This window comes from Lentinus tigrinus, assembly GCF_003813185.1.
Source record: "Lentinus tigrinus ALCF2SS1-7 unplaced genomic scaffold L226scaffold_4, whole genome shotgun sequence".
Lineage (NCBI taxonomy): Eukaryota > Fungi > Basidiomycota > Agaricomycetes > Polyporales > Polyporaceae > Lentinus > Lentinus tigrinus.
In genome coordinates, this window is record NW_027137913.1 from 2,152,347 (window position 1) to 2,172,693 (window position 20,347).

The 20,347-nt window shown below is 57.9% G+C and overlaps 9 protein-coding genes across 9 annotated transcripts; 6 read left to right on the forward strand and 3 right to left on the reverse strand.

Moving 5' to 3' along the window:
- Positions 1 to 1,241, forward strand: L226DRAFT_255468 (uncharacterized protein). The gene is made up of 2 exons (XM_067673312.1): positions 1 to 245; positions 307 to 1,241. Exon 2 carries the CDS (start codon positions 371 to 373, stop codon positions 1,031 to 1,033), a length of 663 nt encoding a protein of 220 aa, XP_067540233.1. The 5' UTR covers positions 1 to 245; positions 307 to 370; the 3' UTR covers positions 1,034 to 1,241.
- Positions 1,242 to 1,926: 685 nt separating this feature from the next.
- Positions 1,927 to 2,691, forward strand: L226DRAFT_255507 (uncharacterized protein). The gene has a single exon (XM_067673313.1). It carries the CDS (start codon positions 2,148 to 2,150, stop codon positions 2,595 to 2,597), a length of 450 nt encoding a protein of 149 aa, XP_067540234.1. The 5' UTR covers positions 1,927 to 2,147; the 3' UTR covers positions 2,598 to 2,691.
- Positions 2,692 to 3,654: 963 nt separating this feature from the next.
- Positions 3,655 to 5,135, forward strand: L226DRAFT_255588 (uncharacterized protein). Its single transcript, XM_067673314.1, has 4 exons — positions 3,655 to 4,462; positions 4,528 to 4,770; positions 4,829 to 5,053; positions 5,112 to 5,135. Exons 1-3 carry the CDS (start codon positions 3,761 to 3,763, stop codon positions 4,940 to 4,942), a joined length of 1,059 nt encoding a protein of 352 aa, XP_067540235.1. The 5' UTR covers positions 3,655 to 3,760; the 3' UTR covers positions 4,943 to 5,053; positions 5,112 to 5,135.
- On the forward strand, positions 5,136 to 6,615 carry L226DRAFT_255595 (WD40 repeat-like protein). The gene is made up of 2 exons (XM_067673315.1): positions 5,136 to 6,361; positions 6,425 to 6,615. Exons 1-2 carry the CDS (start codon positions 5,270 to 5,272, stop codon positions 6,434 to 6,436), a joined length of 1,104 nt encoding a protein of 367 aa, XP_067540236.1. The 5' UTR covers positions 5,136 to 5,269; the 3' UTR covers positions 6,437 to 6,615.
- L226DRAFT_255596 (uncharacterized protein) lies at positions 6,616 to 7,479 on the forward strand. Its single transcript, XM_067673316.1, has one exon. It carries the CDS (start codon positions 6,795 to 6,797, stop codon positions 7,257 to 7,259), a length of 465 nt encoding a protein of 154 aa, XP_067540237.1. The 5' UTR covers positions 6,616 to 6,794; the 3' UTR covers positions 7,260 to 7,479.
- An 811-nt stretch (positions 7,480 to 8,290) lies between these two features.
- Positions 8,291 to 10,068, reverse strand: L226DRAFT_531404 (FMN-linked oxidoreductase). Its single transcript, XM_067680077.1, has 5 exons — positions 9,857 to 10,068; positions 9,730 to 9,793; positions 9,098 to 9,668; positions 8,753 to 9,038; positions 8,291 to 8,687 (listed from the first exon to the last, which is right to left on the reverse strand). Exons 1-5 carry the CDS (start codon positions 10,019 to 10,021, stop codon positions 8,532 to 8,534), a joined length of 1,242 nt encoding a protein of 413 aa, XP_067540238.1. The 5' UTR covers positions 10,022 to 10,068; the 3' UTR covers positions 8,291 to 8,531.
- A 454-nt stretch (positions 10,069 to 10,522) lies between these two features.
- L226DRAFT_543548 (NAD(P)-binding protein) lies at positions 10,523 to 11,515 on the reverse strand (the record flags this gene model as incomplete). Its single annotated transcript, XM_067682208.1, has 5 exons — positions 10,523 to 10,653; positions 10,709 to 10,778; positions 10,863 to 11,093; positions 11,141 to 11,423; positions 11,484 to 11,515. The coding sequence occupies 5 exons, from the start codon at positions 11,513 to 11,515 to the stop codon at positions 10,523 to 10,525; spliced, it is 747 nt and encodes a 248-aa protein (XP_067540239.1).
- Positions 11,516 to 15,611: 4,096 nt separating this feature from the next.
- On the reverse strand, positions 15,612 to 16,521 carry L226DRAFT_255737 (uncharacterized protein). The gene is made up of 3 exons (XM_067673317.1): positions 16,388 to 16,521; positions 16,248 to 16,316; positions 15,612 to 15,796 (listed from the first exon to the last, which is right to left on the reverse strand). Exons 1-3 carry the CDS (start codon positions 16,467 to 16,469, stop codon positions 15,684 to 15,686), a joined length of 264 nt encoding a protein of 87 aa, XP_067540240.1. The 5' UTR covers positions 16,470 to 16,521; the 3' UTR covers positions 15,612 to 15,683.
- A 906-nt stretch (positions 16,522 to 17,427) lies between these two features.
- L226DRAFT_520505 (OPT oligopeptide transporter) lies at positions 17,428 to 20,281 on the forward strand (the record flags this gene model as incomplete). The annotated part of the gene is made up of 8 exons (XM_067678644.1): positions 17,428 to 17,565; positions 17,635 to 17,823; positions 17,926 to 18,085; positions 18,149 to 18,278; positions 18,397 to 18,681; positions 18,738 to 18,890; positions 18,948 to 19,537; positions 19,602 to 20,281. The coding sequence occupies 8 exons, from the start codon at positions 17,428 to 17,430 to the stop codon at positions 20,279 to 20,281; spliced, it is 2,325 nt and encodes a 774-aa protein (XP_067540241.1).
- Between the last annotated feature and the right edge of the window lie 66 nt (positions 20,282 to 20,347).

The following is a 20,347-nucleotide window of genomic DNA, read 5'->3' on the forward strand; positions in this document are numbered from 1 at the left end:
GACACACGACCACACGACGCACGACACCGGTTCTTCGACTGCGTTCCTTGATCTCTGTCCATCCCCCGAGGTCCGACGACGACACTCTACCTCCAGTGCCACTCACGCGGCCCACGGCTTCTCTCCGGTGTCTTGCAGCCTTCGCTCGGGTATCACTAACGTCCCGCACACCGTGGCTTCCCTCCGTGTGCCCTGCGCAGGCCGCACCCCGAGGAGTGCACACCAAGCGCATACAAGCGACCTTGGTATGCGCCGGATATCCCATCGACGCTCTATCTCTGTCGTTGATTCCCTTCTTTTTGTTAGCTAGCTAGACCCTCGGACACCATGCTCCCTCCCCGAGTCTTTGCGTGGTGACCGGTCAGCGGTCATGTATTTGTTCGGAATCCTTAGAAAGTACTGGGCGTTCACTCGTCTCGTCAAGGTTCTGTCATCGTCGAGGCACCCGGCTCTTCGATTCCGTTTGACGCGAGTACATGGATGGGCAATGGACGCTTTTCGTTCCCGGCGCTCGTCTCTTCCAGTAGCCGCCTCTCGATTTCGTCCCCTCCCGAGCTCTCGACTCCCGCCGCTCCGCGATCTATTATGTCAGTGTGTCGAATCCCGGCCTCCCGGTCTCCCGCGCTCAGCTCACGGTTCTCACTCGGGACGCGGAACGACCACTCGCTGGGCCCTTCTGTGCCTTGGCCGTGCTCGCCGCACACGTACGGCCTTGGCCATTGATTCTGCGACCACGACTCGACGGCACTCCCAGCGCCGGCTGCGGTTCACGTACTGTGGTGTGGTGAGAGACGCCACGAGGAATGTCAAGCATGATTCAGGCGGTCCTATGTGCCTGACGGCGGCAAGTTCTGTCGTCACGTACTGTACATACGTACTCGTACACGCCCCGATTCGCGTCAGTCGACGGTGGCGCCCTTCCCTCAAGTGTCAACATGCGTCTCGCTCTACCGAGTCGTTACAAGTTCCCTCTGGTATGTCGCACACCACAGTCCATCATTCCTCGTGTGCCTCGCTCCGAGCCATACACTGATCGCACGATAGACCATTACTTTGAGTTCGAAACATCTACGCCGCTGCGCGGACTAGCAGCAGGGACGATACTGAGAATCGAGATCGTCGTGCTGTCCTATCCCTGCGCACACAGTCACTAACCTAACTTCGGCTAGCACTAGGATATTGAGATTGGCGTCTGCGGATTGGCCTCCCCCTCCCCTCCGAGCCTTCGGAACTCTATACTGTATGTGTGAGTATCTGGGTCACATACTGCGGGCGCTGTCAACATTCTGACAGGCTCATTATGTGCAGCGAACCCTGCGAGTAGAAGAACACGGTATCAGGCTCTACGGAAGGTCGCTCAACGCCATTTCTGTAAACACAAAGGCGGACCCTCGTAACCAACGTCTCGGTTCAAACTCGCTCGCTTGACAGAGGTAAGTAATGCCGCACGTCGTCTTCTTCGCGGCTTCGGCTGTCCCAGGAGCGTTGATGAACAATGACATTGTTGAGATTTTGGCATCCGTCGCTTGTTATCCCTTATCAACTGCCTAAGGTTCTGTCGACCGTATCCGGCTCCTCGGCTCGGACATGGACATGGCTCAGACGGCGAGTCCCTTCCGTTGCACGGTGCTCTTGACAATGCGCTGTCTACCGAAAGGTCTTCTCGATCACCATGAGGCGGCAACGCCATCGTACGGTCAGGCATCGGGCATCTGCCCTCGATTCGAAGCCCGGAGCCTGTTGCCTTCGCAGCCTCGCATGTCGTCCGTCCCTGGCTACCTGGACGTTTCTTCCTGGTGTCCACGGGCTACTTCACGGTCGCCCCATCTCCTCCATCAATAGCTCATGGACACATGCACGGACTACACCATCAACGTCTGCAATAACAGTGGCAGCAGCAGCTGCATGCGCCTCCTAGTACCTTCCGCCACCCGGGAGTTTCAAACCCTCGTTACGCCACCACGGACCTACCCTCGAGACTTGTCCACTTCCGCCATCATCACATCACCTTTCCGTTCTGTCGGGAACGCCTCTCGGGGGCCTAGACTATGAAGACCACCGGCTCCTCGACCATGCCCACCATACACGCACTAGCAGAGCGTACAAGGCGGCCAACGTGACCCCCGTAGACCCGTGCGCAGCACACTATGTACGATCTCTCCGACCTCATCGGGAACCGCGAGCTCCCAACTCACCTCGAACATTCCTCGTTGCCGGGTACCAGCATATGCATGCGCAGGGTTGTGCGATGCTACTCGGGGCCAAGGGTCAGCTCGGCGCCTTACGAATGTGCAAGCCAGATCAATACCCACACGCAGGACCTCGCTGTCACACCGAGCGCATGGTGTCATTTTGGATTAGCCTTGGACGAGCCTATCGCCTGCTGCTTATCGGTCAGCTCGCATCGGCATCTGGCGGGCGTCCCACGTCAGAAGATTACGGGAAGCTGTGGACGTGCGGACGTACTTATGCCGTCCTACGCGCGCTGCGCTCAAGAGGCCGCACATGGGAGGGTTGCGTGCGTGTGCCATCATCTTGCTCAAGACCACGAGGCCGTGAATGATTTTCCGCTCCACTGCGCTCAGACAGTCTTCTAGTAGTGAGTTTATATGACTGACTTTATTGCAGTGTACCGCTGTGCGGGGCGCGCAGTATCGCACATTCTGTCTCAATGGCTAGCACACCAGGAAAAATAAATGGAATTATGCAACCGCGCGATGAGAGAGCGTGCCTCGTTACATTGATGTCTTGGACAGAGAAGGGCGGAGGCATAGCGTGTGTCGTCGCACGCTGCAGACGTTACATACCATCCGCGATGCTGGAAGGCGGGTGCTGCCGGGGTGGCTGGAGAATACCGAACACGAGGTTAGACATCCGCACGGGTCGTCCGCGTGGATGTCGGGAATTCGGATGCTGCGCTGCGCTGCTACTGGCCAGTGGACGTGGGCGGGGGTCCGCATGCTCTCGAGACTTGGCAAAAGACATCACCCCGGAATCATGAGAGCGTTTTACGGCGTGCGCGCGCCGTGTGTCAGGCCTTGATTCAAGGAACTTTGATTCTTGAACAGAAGAGTCAGCCCGGCGACGAGGTTGGGTCGTATGAGTTGGCTTGAAGGATTAACCGACGGTCGAGCGACGTGTCCGGTGCTTTGGCGGAGTGAAAGGAGTAGTCCGACGACCTCGCGAAGCTCCATTGCATGTAGTTAAACCCTTTAAGGGTCGGTCAGGTACGGGAACCCATGGTCACTCGTACCTGCCGGATGGCCAGGGCAACGTTTGACGCTCATGGTCGAAGCATAACACACCGCTGAGTTCTCTAGCATCTCATATTCAAAGACGGCCTTCACCCGTACCTATTCCGAGGTGCTTTTAGGTGCTGAATACGAGCCGTCTGGAATGTACTTGCCCACAAGTCGACGAGCCATAGTCGGTTGGTAACCACCTGGTCGCCGGCCGACGGATGCGAGAATTTGCGGCAACTGGCCTAGTCTCAGTGTCCGAAGAATCTTGGAGGGTCATGAACGGAAAAGCACAACCAGAAAAGTCTACGGGGTCGTCCTGAGTTGAATCGTGCAGTGCGATACCAGGCGCTGGAATCCGTGTGACCGGTATTTCTGCCGTGAGCGGTACTGGTCGGCGCCTTTGAGATGCACTGCCTGCTCATCGATACACTCGCGCTCTCCGAGTCCGCAAGAGCGTCGCGGATACTAGGACCACTACCTCCACTGTCCCCTAGCAGCCCCCCTCGTCGATACTGACCATGGACTCCCACGCTCACCCGGAAGCTACGTCTCTCGCGTCGACATCCCCACCCCTCGTCCGAGCTCATATGCATATACCATCGATCTCGTTCCGCAGGCAGTTCCCAGTCGAGGTTCAGGAGAGAATCATCGACCAGTTTCGCATTCGCGACGACGTTCGGTCTCTGCGCGCGTGCGCATTGACATGCCAGGCTTGGCACGTTCGTAGCCGGTTCCACCTCTTTCGAGACATCCGCATCCGCGGTCGCCAGCAGTTCGAGGACATCTGCTCATATCTCCGCACGCACAAATTCCTTGGATCGCTTGTTCAATCGATCTTGATTGATGCCACCCGTTTGCGGGACAAGGGTTACCGGTTCCCTGCGTCTCGTTTCGTCTGCGTGCCGTTGTTGGATCAACTTCCGAACCTGCATCGCTGCAAGCTGCGCGACGTTCATTCCAAGGAGCATCCAGCCGTATTTCATCCCTCTATCCTCACATATCTCATGACTCACTCATCCATCGAAACACTCTGTCTATCTCATACGAGATTCTCGAGCCCTACGTCGCTCTTTGCACTCATTTCTGCCTTGCCAAGGTTGAGACATCTGGTATGCAAAGGGGTCGACATGGACAGAATGATGATGGGAGGTTCCGACGCTCAGGCCGTCAAGCTTGGTCAGGTGTACCGCCGAAAACACACGAGACTCCGTAGCCTGGAGGTGCGTGCTTTCCCACTCAGGTGTCTTGCAGTGCTTGATACACAGATGGTTGATATGAGCATCAGCTCCGACGCTATATATCATTGTCAGATCCCTTCCTTCTCATTGCAGGGGGCACGGTCGAAAACCTTGTGCTGTACGTCGCACCATCTTCGGCGAATGACATTGTGCCGTCTTCTCCTCGCATTGAAGAGACTCGAGCCGCTCTCGCGGGTGTGAGATCTCTGGAACTTCACGTCACGTCGTACTATGGTCGGAACACTCCTACAAAACCCTCGGAAATAGCCCGGGACTTCACGAATCGCCTCGTGGGCCTCAGCAATGTTCTTTCATTCATGCAGGCTGATTCACTGCAGGACATCACAGTTGCATTCCATGGGCCTTCGTATCGTCTACAGCACCTCCTGCAGGATTCCGCCAATACTACACTGCTCGAATCCCTTCAACAGACCATACTTAGCCTCTCCCCAACCTCTGTGACTTTTGTGACGTCTCCGACTTCAGTCGGTTGGACGTCAACACAGGCCGCCATCAGGCTGGCATTTCCTCTTTTGTTTAAGCAGGAAATAGCCAAGGTTGTCCCACCTGTAGGTAGGTTGTCCGTTCAACCCTGAAGTGATGGGTACTCTCTGACCGATAATGGCAACAGGAGTCAATGGTCCCTTTAAAGATCGCATCTGTGGTGTTGAGATCTCCCCGGATGGGCTGTCCGTGGCGAGCTGGGACTCCGAAGGTTTCATCGCCCTCTGGCAATCCGAAGAACCTGGCGCAATTGTCAAGGAGTGGACTGTCCCGCAGTGCGAAGGCATGATCTTCACCCCAGACAGCCGACGCCTTGTTGTCTGCAGCCGAAATCGATTGGCAGTGCATAATGTAATGCACCCGTTTGATATCGTTGCTGAGACGCATCTTGCACTTGAAGGTCGACAACTTTGGGTATGGTCACCAGATGGAGCGCTGTGCGCACTCATTGGATGGCCGCTTGGCGTCCAACACGATCATGACTTTCATCTCAGCATTCACAGGACGGAGACAACAGAGACGATGTATAACCATACTGTCTCTAGCGGCGATATGTCACGTACCCCATGCGACCGCGAGAATGGATTCGCCTTCTCTCAGGACAGTCGTCGGCTTCTATTCGCGCACTCCTGTACTCGCACCGACCAGGACAGCGAAGAGTCCAAGTCGATCTGCTGGATCTGGGACATGTACTCTACGGCATCTCCTCGCAAGTTGCTCAAATACGGCGACCCCGTTGAACACACGGCATTCAACCCAGTGGACTCCGCACAGGTCTTCATGACACTACGAAGTGGCATCATCCAAATCCGCGACGTAGCGTCCGGCGTGGTTCTGACTAACCTGGCAGGCGGACACGACTTCGAGCCGCACGAGTCTCTACCACTTTACTCTCCGGATGGAGTACATATCGCGACTACGACGGGTTCGGAGGCCCGTCTCTGCAATACCAAGACCTTGGCCGTCCTAGTGCCGATCAAATACGCACACGAAGATAGATTCGCTTGGAAGTCTTTCTCTCCCGACGGAACACGGATATTGTCGAGCTCATCGAACGCACCAGCTCAACTCTGGGACCCACATACCGCCCGGCCCATCCTATCCCTGGAGGCACACATTAATCCGATCGAAGCTGCCTCCTTCTCCCCTAACAGTCGACTTCTTGCGTTGGGCTACGAGGACGGGACGGTGCGCCTGTGGGACGTGTCGGATGGAAAATGTCTCGCAGTGTTCACGGAGCACACTGCGCGCGTTACTCATCTCGTCTTCTCCGTCGGCGGAGATATCCTATGTTCCGCTGGAGAGGATGGAGGAGTGTATATCCGACGCCTGTGCGATATCCTTCCACACTCGAGGCGATCAAAAAGTGCGCCGTCAGTGAGTCCGTCGCTATAGTAGTTATCGCGGAAAAATGCTGACATTAGTTGCGACACCCTACAGGCTTCGGAATGAACGACACGCCCGGTGCTCTCTGCATCGTTGACAGCTGCTACTGTCATGAGTTCGCCTCTCTTCCGGCACTGAATACGAAGTCCCCGTAATCTCGCGCATAGACAGCAACCCACCCCCGAGATCGTCATGGTTCACGAAGGCCCAAGAATTTCCGTCGCACTGCTCGCACGTTGACCCCTTGTTCCCATCTCATCTCCCGCGCGAAGGCCCGCTGGCACTCCCTATCCCTCTGTCCCCCGCATCCCACTCCCAGCTTTTCCAGCTCGCACTTCCTCAGGACGTCTCTCGCCATCTGGTACCAAGATCTCACCGACGGCGAAGAACACCCTATCACGCGTGGCTGGGAAGTGGGAACACCATGCGATTTGCCGCCATGGAGCCCCTGCCCCGGTATCTCAACACTTGTCAACTCGGAGCCTCAGACCGGACGGCGCATTTGGCGCGGCGAACAAGGTTCTTAGGGGAAAGGCACGGTGCACTTGTAGGCGGGCGGGGGATGGCGCGAGTGCCCACGCAAGACGGGCTGGAAATCGTCCCCAACCACTGTGCTGCGTGCGTGAAAAGGTCCACCGCCGTTGCCCATCCCTACCTCTCGAATATCACTCCGCTCTCACATCTCGTTCCTTCTCAGGCCGGCTCTCGCAAACTTTCACCAGACCCTCGGCGAAAGGCGCGGCGCAACTGCCCTCTGCACAGAAGAGATGGAAATTGTCCCCGCCATTTGCTTAGCCCTGCTCTTCGCATATCACATCACTCCCGCATCTCGCACCCCTCACTCCCGCCATCGTACCAGGCCCTCGGGGACAGGCGTGGTGCACTTTGAGGCGGGTGGCGCAGTACCCAGGCATACGAGCTGATCGTCCCGGCAAGGTAAATCCTTGCGTTCCGTGAGGGCGGACGGAGGGCAGCGAAAATACCTGGTACATAGCTCCTCACCTTCGTGTACCCCCCCACCTACGCCATCTCGCCAGTATCGGAATCAGTTCGCCTCTTCCGCGAGCGGACAGGTCTTCTGCGAATTACAACATCACAGGACCGCATGGTCGGCCTCCGGAGGACGAGTGCTACGCTGTCGTGCGCGATCGTGACGGCGTCCGCGTGCTCGAGCCTAAGGACCCCCAACGGGATCGTCAGGCGCGATGTCTACGAGCGGAGTCAGCACTCTCCCCCAAAGGGAGATGGCAAGGCGGTCGTGGTGCTCTGGGTGACCCCGTTACCAGTGCGGGAAGAGCAACCACATCGGCGCTCCCTCGAACGCGTCGATGTATATGTTTGTCTCCCCTCGTGAACGTCGGCGCCGTTGTAATCGACGGGACGACGCAGCAGCGCGCCGGTTCATTTCCTTGAACCGGAGCTCCTCAGCGCACTGTGCATCCTCAGGTCAAGAGCTCAGGTGCGCGTTTCGCGAGCTCGACGAGGCGGGTAGGGTCCGAGGTGCAGTCTGCTTGCGTACGGTTGCGCAAATCGGGACGCCTGGACGCCGACTTCCAGGAAGCCCGAACCACCCTTCCCCAGTTACGCTGAATGCTCGCAACGGCGAGTGGGATCTACTCACTCAAACCCGGTTGGGGATGGACAGCAGTGTCTCGTCCCGATGCAGAGATACGCTCGGACGCTGCGACCGCGAGATAGGATGCCGCGGGCTTGCCCCATATCTCTTCCCGTGTCGACGATGTTGTGCAAGTTGGGACGAGATGGACTGGAACTGACCTGGTACCGTTGTATCGTTGTAGTACGTGTATTCTTCGCGGCAGAGCTGGAGCTTTGCACTCATTCAGTCCCGCTTCTTTCCACCGGATATTGTGGTCATAATCTTGATGTACGGATAATTATTATACGATTCATGATCATTGACACGCAAGCAAATGATACGGTGGCGGAGATAGCGCAGGCTCAAGCAAAAGATCAGACGAGGCAAAAGAGGAGAAGCGGAATACGACAACGATGACGAGGACGAGGATAACAGGGAGCAGGACAACGTTTGAGACGCCGAGACCGGATACTCGGCCCGATTTCCTAATACCTTCGGACTTTCCGCTGGCAACTGGCAGCAGACTCCATAAGCATCATAAACACGAGTTCAGAACTTCTACATCTACTTCTCCTGCGACGTCGACCTCGCCCTCCCCTGGAAACCCCATCCAATCTGGCGCGAGTGGTGTAACTCGACGCCCAAGTCGTCCGCAAAGGACCACACGAGTCCCGGGTTCTTCTGGAACATCCGTCCCACAAACACCACGTCCGCCTTGCCCTAACGTGCGCGCAAGTCTATCAGCACTCTCAATCTCGGTGGCAACCGCCAAGGGAAGAACGAACCTCATCCAGGATGCTCTGTGCGAACTTCCCATCGCGAATGCCCCCGACTGCAGACACGAGGATCTTGTCCCCGTGTGCCTGCTTCACGGCGGCTGCGAACGGGACCTGGTATCCGGGACCGTGCGCTAGAGGAGAGATGCGCGCGGCGGGGCTGCTGCCTCCAGACGAGATGTCGATGAGGTCGACCCCGTGCGCCGCAAGGATTTCCGCGAATCTGACAGTATCCTCGGAGCGCCAGGAAGGCTCGTCCGGGAAGACCTCCTCAAGCCATTCGGTCGCTGATATCCTACCGAGACCTATCAGCATCATGGATGCGAGGACAACGTGTGGGGGAAAGCGGCTTACCTGAAGAACAGAGGCATCGTGGGAGGTATGACCGCGCGTACGGCGTCGACCACCTCGAGCGGGAACCGGATGCGGTTCTCGAAGCTCCCGCCGTACTCGTCCGTGCGCCTGTTGCTCGTTGGGTTCAAGAACGAGCTGATGAGGTACCCGTGCGCGCCATGGATGTCGAGCACGTCGAAGCCCGCCCGCACCGCATGCTTCGCAGCGTTCACAAAAGCCGCCACGACGCGCCGAATGCCCTCCTCCGTGAGCGCCTTCGGCTTGGGATATTCCGGGCTGTACGCCTCCTCCGTCGGCCCCCACACGTTGTCCGGCCACCCGCCGGCGAGCTCGTCTGCGATGGGGCCTCTGCTGACGAACGGGGAGACTGTGGACGCCTTGCGGCCTCCGTGGTTGATCTGGATGCCGATCTTCTGGCCTTGGGAGTGTGCGAACTGGACGATGCGCGACCACGCTCGTTCCTGCTCGTCCGACCATATCCCTGCGTCCTCGGGCGACACGCGGCCTTCTGGGGAGATGCCGTTGGCCTCGACCATGGTGAGACCCGGGCCGCGTGTCAGGATTCCGCCGACTGCGGAATAGGACTATTTAGGTCATGTGCGCTGAATGCAAGGAGTTGTGAAGTGACATACGGTGTGCGTCTTGCCAGGGTGATATGATACCGTTCTCGGACGAGTACTGAGCTAGAGGTGATAGCTAAGATCGTAGGTCAGCTAAGTACAGAGACTTCAACATGGCCGTGCGCGTCCCACAACTCACCCAGATGCGGTTTTGGAACTCTACCCCGCGGATCTTGATGGGTTGGAATAGAGTAGGGATGGGCTTCCCATCTGACTGCGGGTTGAAGGGCGTTCCAGCAGGAGGGTACTGAGCGGGTATGAAGTATGAGACGTTCGGCGCTGGAGAGTTGAACTGAGGACTCATAGTGAATAAGTGGCGAAGTCGATCTATGTGTATCTCTATACTGGACTACGAGCGAGATGAAATATCAAGACGCATGGAACTTAAGGGCCGTATACTTATATGATAGTCCCCCAGCTTTACGTTACCTGACAAACCAGGTATAAAGCACGAATCATTGCGACACATGAACTCTTCGGTACCACTCAAGACCTGTTATCGACGCCCAGAAGCTTCGATACCGGCGAAGGCCTGCTGAGTAAGTTGCTAGTCTGAGTCATCAGCTCGCCTGTTCTACGCTCCTACTAGAATCGCCATCAGGACTGCGCTGCCGTCGAGAGGGGTACACTTACTTACCACACTCTTCTGGCATATGACGCCGTCGACTTGACTAGGCGTCCCTTATACCTTTACCGCGCAATCTGCTCAAGCTCGAGACGCGCCGATGGCCGACTTCCAGCAGATCGCGCCGCTTCGACGAGAACGATTCATTCACAGGTGCTCGAAAACAGGGGCCGTAAGAAGCTACCACGGGACCTTCTCTCCCTTGAAGTTGAAGAACTGGCCAGAGTCCTCCGGCTTGAGCGAGAGGACGGTCTTCACGATGCCCGCAACGCCGACCGAGACCGGGTGCGTCGCGCCCTCCCCGCCCATATCTGGATCGCCACGTGTGAGCATGCTCATTCAACAGCGTGCAGCGAATGCGCTCACCTGTCTGGAGCCAACCTGGACACATAGAGATCGCAGTGATCTCCGGCTTCTCCTTCGCCTCCTTGTATGTCTAACAACGCGACGGCAAGGGAGCACAGCCGCATGCACGAGTCAGCACCCGCTACCGTGGACCTCGATGGGTGGTAGTACGCACGAGCATGTTGAGCGCAGCCTTGGTGAGCGAGTACGACGTGCACTGCGTGCCATAGTCCGCACCCATGCTGCCCAGGGTACTCGAGACGTTCACGATCGTCTTCTTCGCGCTCTTCTCGACGAGGCCGCTGAACGCCTGCGCGATGTATGCGGGTCCGACGACGTTCGTCACGAACACCTCTTCGAGGATGTTCACGTCCATGCTGAACGCGGTGTCTCTCCCGCCGGGGTTCTGTCATACCGTGCCGATAACGACGTACGTCGACGTCAGCAGAGTACGAGTGCAGTAAAAATAGTAGGAACGACGCTCACGACCCCAGCGTTGTTGACAAGGTAATCGACACCTTTGTCTCCTACGATGCCAGAGACCTCCTGGGCGGCCTTGCTGATGGACTCCATGTCGGACACGTCGAGCGCGACAAGCCGAAGCGTTCCCTCTGCGCTGTCCACCAAACGCTGCAGCTCGGACGCCTTCGACGGATTGCGACACGCGGCGATCACGAAGTTAGAGGGCGAGGACACGAGCTGCTTGACCAGCTCCAATCCGATACCCCTGTTCGACCTGCAAAAACGAGCGTGAGAAGCGGTGCAACATAGGAGGCAGGAGATGAGATGGACTTACCCCGTAACCAGCCACACGTATTGCTCGGACATTGTCTGGACCCGGCGGGGAACTTTGTCGTTGTGCTGGGAGTCGCTAAGCTTCTGAACAATGGGTCTATGAGGCGAGGCTGCCCGCGCATATATAGAGCCTGCGTGGGAAGCACGGTGGAAGGGGTGGGTCTGCCCACGGGAAGCTGGTCGTGTCATCTCACGAGCGTGACTGTAGCGGAGTGTATGGGTCATCATAAAAAGACCCGAGCGGTACAGACACACTTTGTCATTCGAGACTTAAAGAGGTTGGTGAATGTCCTCGTCAGGACGTCGACCATGCTCGCCGGTAAGAGGGTTAGAGGCTCCGTTTTGCTTCGTCGAACCTCGTTGAATGGGCGCGTGAGAGATGTGCACAGCGCTGTTCGACAGCTCGGCGGACGCCAGAGAAGCTGGCATATGAGTAAGTAACTGAATAGCGTTAGCACAGGGCCGAAACGATAGCCACGCACTGGCTTAGCAAGCCTTCCCATTCGCCTTGTCCGGTGGACGCTGCGACTGCGTTGTGGGTCAATAGTTGTAATATCCGCAAGAGCCTGATGGTGTTGCTCTCCAGCACATGTCGTGATACAATACCGCGTCAAGTCACGAGCCCGCAAGCGTGCATCGCCTCATGTATCCCAGCACGAGCCAGACTCAAAACCGCGCTCACGCATCCGTTTCTCACCTCGACGCGCCTTTGCGCGTCTTCGGACGGGGCCCTGCCGCTGGTGCTCACCTCATGCTGCCGCTCTGACCCCACGGAGATCCCGGCCAGTGCGCAATCCCTCAAGCGTTCAAGACTCACGAAAACGCACCATCGACACTGGGGGATGGAGACATGGGAATAGCTTCGTCGCTCCTAGCTTTCTTGTAACCCCCCTCCTACGCCAGCCCGCCCCTTAGCCGGCCTCTTCCGCGAGCGCAGGGGACGTTCTGACCACCTGGGCGACACCTCAGTGCGGCTGCGATCCTCGAATCGGAGCCCATCCATGCGATTGATGCAGGACCAAGCAAGGCGCGGTTGAGTGGTTCGGGCACCCTGGAGGCCAACTTCCTGAAAGCCCGAGCCGCGGCTTTGATTCCGCATCTCATCCCGATACATGCTGCAATACGCTCCGAGGTCGTGAGACAGGAGTGCATATGCTCGTGGTAGAGTGCGCAAACCGAAGTATCGTCGTAGGCTCGTATCGGGACTCGGACTGAATGGACTTACATCGCCACAGTACACGCTTCGTAAAGTTGGCCCTAGAGCTCTACACCTGTTCCGTCGTGCTCCTCTTCATGCATGCGTTGTAGTCAAGACTTGATGTAAGAAGTAAGACGTGCACGGTTAAGCTTGTCATACTCTTCGTAGTGTCAAACCAGTACAGTCGACTCAGAAGCTGTTGTAAAAAGTTACAGAGTCAAGTGCAGCAAGTCGAGATGGACGAGAAAGAAGATATGGGTCGGCGTCGAGAGCAACGTCGAGGATGGCGTCAGACGCCCGCCAAGTTCGTTCCGCCGTTCGGCCCGACACGCCGCATAAGTGCCCGCGTTCGCTTTCTTGGATCAACCCTCCTGCATCGGTCATCCCTCCTCATTCATTATGGCGCCGCCGATGACAACCAAGGCTCACATGGACGAGTTGACGAACGAGCAGGGGCGTGGTTCTCCGCCCCAGCCTTTTTATCACTGTCTACTTGAAGAGCACGTAGAAGTCGCAGACGAGGATGGGTGGTAGGATCCCGGCGGTGGTGCGTTGTATTCTATGGGTTGGCATCGCATGCAAGGTCTCACTCTACTCTTCTTCGTCACAGAAGTGCTGTTGTGGAATGACGCCCATGGGTAAGTCGTAAGTCAACGGTCTCAAGTCGTTCATGTCGTGAATTATATGCGTGTTGTAAGGTATACCCAGAGCGATGCAAGCTTCCCGGAGATGATAGACGTTCAGAACCCATCCGCACGAACCCTCGTTTCTGCTCGTTCGCCCGCATCTCCGCCATTCGTGCATGTCAAGAGCGATCTACGGTCATTTTGCAGAAGAGAACCTCTTGCCTGAAAGTCGTCTGCAAGTGCCCGCGTCAGCCTGACGCCTTTCGCTCAACATACCGTATTGAGTGGTCCGGTCCTCCCCAGGTGCTATCGCACTAACTACAGCGTTGTCTCTCGCTCTCACACGGCGCTGCGCTGCCAGTCCTGAGCGTACGCCCGCGACTCAGAGACACTGGACAAGCAAAATACTCAATCCGCTTGAACCCCGCGCGTAGCCAACTGCATTCTGCACTCCGACTGACCGCAGCTCCAGCCTCCCCTGCAGTTGTCGCCACTGGTTACTGCTCCGGACTGCGAACGAGTCGGTCCGCAGTGACACTCAGGTCGCTGTCTACCCCCTATTCCCACTATGGTCGGCAGCGCTCTCGCACGGCGAACCCGCGATCTTCTTCGCTGCGTTGGGGTACACGACTAGTCGTGCTTGCGCGTATGCGATGGGCGTGTCCCCCTACCGCACAAGCGACCCATATCCGATCCCATGTTCTTGGCTCGAGGCGCCACAGGCACGCAGGAGCGGTGGGTCCACGTCCATCCTTCCGGGCTCACATTTCAACCACCACGATGACCACACGAACGAGCTACGAACGCTTATCGTGTGGCGCCGGACTGTCAGGACTCAGCGGTCAAACGGTAAACCAGCGGTGCGGTTACGGCACTGCGGGATGGCGTTGAACTTGAGACTCGCAGGGAACAGAGACGCAGTTGCGGACAGGCTACAGATGCGCAGAGACCGCAGTGCGTTCTAACTTTGAACGCACACTACGAATGTCTTAGGCTGGGAAATCCCACCCGCCTGATACCGAGCGGGACGCGGTGACCTCGTATTGGAGTCGTTTGCAGGAGCGGGCTCACCCGGGCCGTCTCCTGCGACGCCCATCCGTACCCCAGCGTACCCCAATCGCAACGTACGATTGCGCACTTCGACCTAGAGATCTGCGAAGCTCGGTTGCTGATCTTCCGTCCTGAGCACGAGATAGGAGTGCACAGATCGTGATGTGCTCACGTCTACGGTCTCCCGCGCACCCTCGCAGGCTGGCACTGGCACTGGCACTGGCACTATGGCGACGAAGAACTCAACTGGCACTCGGGTGACAGGTAGACAGGTCCTGGCATCCCCAGGCCCATGGCATCTCATACTCAATCTCCATCTCGACGAGCTTATCGTCGCAGTCCTGGTGGAAAGAGGGCACCAGTCTACGGACAGCAGGCTTCTGCTGCGATGTTCTGATAGTCGGAACTGGAACTGGGCAGTGGGCAGTAGGCAGCAGGCAGTGATCCCGACAACCCGCCCGCGCACAGGATTGAACGATGACGTACCGTGTCAGCAGGCAGTCCGGCTTGAACCTCACGCGGGAGGAGGTACATACGTTGCTCGTAGTCCGTAGTCTTGGATATGGAGCGCAGTGGTGACATGGAGCTTGGAAGTTGCGGAGTCGTGGTTGGTGCACCGTGTGAACTCTACTGAAATCCAACGAAAGGTCTTCGGACCGGGAGCTCGACGAGCGTTTCTATCAGTGTGAAGACCTGTGAAGACCTTCACGGAAAGCGTCGGATTTCGAATTCATAATGACATCGTCTATGAAAAACACTGCACGTACCCACCGAGGCTGAAAGTTGAAACTGAATAACTGAATGGGCCAAATCGCGCTCAACAAGGGTCGAGTCGTGCGAAGCATCAACACGCGCGCAGCGCCAAGGCCCACCTGTCAATATCGCAACGTTAGAGTATGAAAGGCTCCACGTGTGCAGCACTGTGGCGTCGACGAGGAGTGCCTGTCCGCGTGGCACCGCGGCATTAAGTATTGTAGAGCCGTCTAAGTACCCGTATGAGCCCCTGAGCAATGAGGCTACACTGTACCGGTACCTACAGAACCTACAGGCCAATCGTTCTCGCACTGGCCGGTGTGCCCCTGCGTGTGCACATGATTCTTTTCGACAGGCACGTTACGGTACCATTGCGCAATTTTACGCCGCCGACGGACCATCCAGTGGGGGGTATACATAGCACTGAATGATCCGTGGACGGCGGCGGCGACCCCGGCAGATTTTGACTTGCGAACCCTCCGTATGTAGTTGGTACCTATGTAAGGCGTCTCGTTCTAGAGTCTCGAGCGGTGTCCGGTTCGTCTCGGCCTCCGGCTGGTTCTCGAGAAACTCCTCAGTGGGCCGCCACTGGCCGCCGAGGTGTGTGTTGGAGTAGCGCCCCAGCGACTTCTGCTCCACGTCTCCGAAGTGAAGACTGGAAACCGTACAAAAGCTGGCGGGGTCGACCTGCGAAAGCATCAGTACTCACCTCCGGACATCGCGGAAAAGGCGCTGCGTCCCATCCGGAACTGTGCTTGCGCAATCCGCTCGTGTGAGGACGAAAGAGGGCCGCATGCCGGAACCTGATCGTGGTTGCACGTGGAACAGGGAAGCAGGGCATGTCTTTCTGTGCGCCACGATCGACTTTATTGACAGCGCTGCATGGGCGTGCGCGATCGTAGATCACGCCTCCCCGATCGTGCTGTCAGAAAGTTACCGCTGTACGAGGCGAGCGTACTTACATACCCTGGTAAGTAAGTTCGTGTGCTGTAGGCGTGTACGGAGAAGTCGAGAGTTCTGCGGTATGTATCGCGAAGCTCCGAGTTCCCGACTGAACGAGCCATGGAAGCAGGCACAAGCTGTAGATACGGGCGTGCATCCAGACCGAACGCGGGGTGCCAAGAGGGAAGTGACGCACCTGAAGGAGACGAAACAGGGCTAGTTCTGTTCGCGCTCACACGAGGGACCAACTGGCCCGATCTTGTATCTTGCATGATATGGAGCAAGGGAATGAGCAGTGTCGTGGAAGAGATCCAGAAGGCGTGAGTGATAACCTACGCGGGTTCCTGATGCCAGCACAAGTCGCAGCGGTGCAAAGTCTATCCCGGTTCTGCGATGCTCGGAGCAGCCCGAGAGCCATCGTTCCTGATGATGTGCAAGTGCTGCAGCGAGAGAACGGGACCGAGAGGCGGAGGAAGAGAAGGAGATAAACCATTGGGCGCTCGGCGCGGTGGGACCACATGCAAACATACCCTAGCGCCCGATCGGGCAGTGCCGCTGACGTGGATCAGCGGGATCTCATGCGGGCGAGCCTTGCTACGCGCTGCCCAGTTTCTCCGCCTTCTCCCCGCCGCCATCTCTCCAGCTTCGCATCTGCACAGACGGCAATTTGCACCGATTTCCGTCTCCATCACAGACTGCCAGCGAGCCGGGATACGCGATTCTCACCCCAAATTACGACTCTTCTCGTCCCGGAGAATTCGACAGACGGGAGGAAACATAAAGACGACACATGGATGCTGTAGGCAATTAGCAAACGCCGCTTTTTGATAGGACCCCAACATCATCCGGACGGCGTCCAGCCGTTGATCCGACAAGTATGAGATACCGATGTTAGCGGCAGCTACCCTTGCAATTCGGGACCAGACACAGGGTTCAACGGTTCAAGTCGCCATCGTGGTTGCCATATTCGCCAGGCAACGCTGCCGAATCTGCTGCAAAGCTTCTAAGTATAGGGAGCACGAAGAGCGAGGCTCGCGCTATTTCCGGTCATCTTCTCGCCATATTCGAATTTCAATGGCTGATGGCAGCGAGCCGCACGGTTGTTCCTGACAACATAGCATTCCTATCTCCTTGTCCAAATCTTCCCCGCACTGACGCGTGGCTGCTTATCCTCATCATGGGTTCGCACGCGTGCCTGGGTGCTATCAACAGCTCCTCACGTCGCCCCGCTCTTGGCCCCAGAAGCTCCGTGGACGCCATCTGGACACCATATAAACCCGCCAGCCACACTATCGTGTCCGCTGAGGCTCCCGTCTTCCCCTTCGACTCCCTCACCGCCGTAGGCTCACGCCGCGCCGGACTGCCAGTTCAACGACATGGCGACGATTGAACGCAAGGCCTCCGACGCCTCCGTCGACGAGAAGGCCCACGAGGCCGACTTGTCCCTCCACGACAATGTGCACTACGACAACCTCCCTGCACTCGCCAAGGCCGACGCGAATGCTATTGGCGACGTGAGTCCTCTTCTGCTTCCCTCTTCCCCTTCCCTTCCCAACCCAATCTCATCCCTCCCCTTTCATTAGGTCTCGGACGACGTCCGTGCCATTGATCTCGATGCGAGTGGTCACGAGCGTCCCATCGAGACCGAGCAGGACTACGCTCTCCGTCTCGTCTCGCTCGACGACGACCCCACCCTCCCCATCCACACCTTCCGCACCTGGTTCCTCGGTCTCGGCCTCGCGTGCTTCGCCGCCGTCCTCGGCGAGCTCTTCGTAAGTCCCACGCCTGCCATTCAGTCCCCGTGCGCGTGATCTGACGTGCTCCCTGCCCCGCGTGCTCGTTATGCATCGCGAATGTCATTTGCCGCCGAGTAGTACTTCCGTCCCCAGACCGTCCAGGTTTCCGGCCTCTTCCTCCAGGTGTTCGCCTTCCTCCTCGGTCGCGGCCTCGAGATCATCCTCCCTGGTCCGAATCACCCCCGTTTCCAGACTCGCGACAACTGGTTCTGGCGTTTCATCAACCCTGGTCCCTTCAGTGCGTATATGCTGTCGATCATTCACTTATCCTGACTTGAACTGACGGGTTCCCCGCACACAGACATCAAGGAGCATGTCGCGATCAGTATCATGTCAACGACCGCGTCGGACCAGGCCATCGCTATCTCGGTTTTCGCTGCACAGGACCTGTACTACAACATCACGATCAACCCCGCAATTGCTATCTTCACGTACGTCCGGCCTGTAGCTGCGCCGTCCAATCGGAGCTGACCTATTGCATTCGTTCCAACCCCACCTTTCTCTTGGCGTCGATATTTGCTCGTGTGTATCGCTGTGCACGGAATCCAGGCTTATTGCGTCGCAGCTGATTGGCTACGGTCTCGCGGGCCTCGCTCGCGACTACCTCGTCTACCCGACGTGGGCCGTGTACCCGTTCCTCATGCCCCAGGTCCAGCTCTTCGACGCGATGCACCGCGGCAAGGGCATCTTCCTCCAGCGCAAGCGGCGTATCTTCTTCTGGGCCGTCCTCATTGCCATCTTCGTATGGGAATGGTTCCCGGAATACATCGCCCCCACGCTCACCGGTGTCTCGATCTTCTGCCTCGCCGCGCAGCACAGCGCATGGGTCACCCGGTGCGTGTGGTCGCCGAAGACAGGTTGATGGATCGTGGACTGACGTGCTTTGACAGCATCTTCGGTGGCGCAGCAGGTAACGAGGGTCTTGGTCTCTTCGCGCTCTCCCTGGATTGGAACTACGTCGGCGCCGGTGGTGGTGCCATCGGTTCCCTCTTCACCCCGCTCGCGACACAGCTATCTCTCTACGCCGGTGTCGTTGTTTGCATGTATGTTCTCCATTTCTCCCTGCACGCGATCCGATCCTTACCCATCTATCCTCACAGTCTCTCGTTCTGCTTCTGCTACTACCGCAACGTGTGGCATGCACAGAACTTCCCCTTCCTCTCCCAGCTGCTCTTCTACGAGGACGGCCGGGAGTACGACCAGCTCGCGATCCTCAACGACGACTTCACGCTCAACACCACGAAGCTCGAACAGCAGGGTCTTCCCTACTACGCCGCGTCACAGACGCTCTACCAGCTCTCGCGCACGGCATACATCGGCACCGCCGTCACGCACTTCTTCATCTGGCACTTCAAGGACGTCTGGAACATCGTCCGCAACGTGCGCACCAAGGAATGCGACGACGTGCACTACCAGAAGATGAAGGTCTACAAGGAGGTCCCGCTCTGGTGGTTCGGCGTCATCTTCGTCATCACCTTCGCCCTCGGCCTCGGCCTCGCTTACGCCGCCAAGTCTGGCCTCCCGTGGTGGGGCTTCATCGTCGCGCTCATCTTCTCGACTGCGTTCGTCCCCATCCTCGGCACGCTATATGCGACCGTCGGGTACCAGCCCTCGCTCCAGTTCCTCATCCAGATGGTCGGCGGTGCCATGATCCCCGGCCGCCCCGTCGCCAACATGTACTTTACGCTCTGTACGTATCATCTCTGCGCGTCGTCCATTCCGAGCCTTTGCTTAACGTCATCCGCGTTCTCTAGACGGTTTCCAGACGTACCAGCTCACGCTCAACCTGCTCCGCGACCTCAAGCTCGGCCAGTACACGAAGCTCCCTCCCCGCGTCACGTTCGTAATGCAGACCGTCGGCGGCATCATCGGCGGCGTCCTCAACTACGTCATCATGCAGTCCGTCATCAGCGGCAACCGCGAGATCCTCCTCGCCGTCCAGGGCACGAACGTCTGGTCCGGGCAGCAAGTGCAGTCGTACAACTCCAACGCCATCACCTGGGGCGCGCTCGCCAAGCCGCTCTACGCCCCCGGCGCCCGCTACGGCTTCATCCCGTGGATGCTCATCGCCGGGCTCGCGGTCCCGATCCCGTTCTACATCGCGCACCGCCTGTGGCCCAAGGCGGGCTTCAACTACGTCTTCACGCCCGTCGTCGTCGCCGAGCTCGGATACCTCTCCGTCGGCATCAACTCGTCGTGGATGACGTCGCTCGCGATCGCCATCTTCTCCCAGTGGTACCTGCGCAAGTACCGCCCCCGCTGGTTCCGCAAGTACAACTTCTTGCTCTCCGCGGCGCTCGACGGCGGCACGCAGATCATGGTGTTCGTGTACTCGTTTGCTGTTGGAGGCGCGTCGGGCAAGGCGGTCCCGTTCCCGAACTGGGGCCTTAACCCGAAGGGCAACCCGGATTATTGCTTGCGCCTCAGCGATTAGGCGGTGTGGGGGATTGACTGTGTGTGTGTGGGTTCTCTTGTGGATCTGTTACGACTTCTTAGGTTG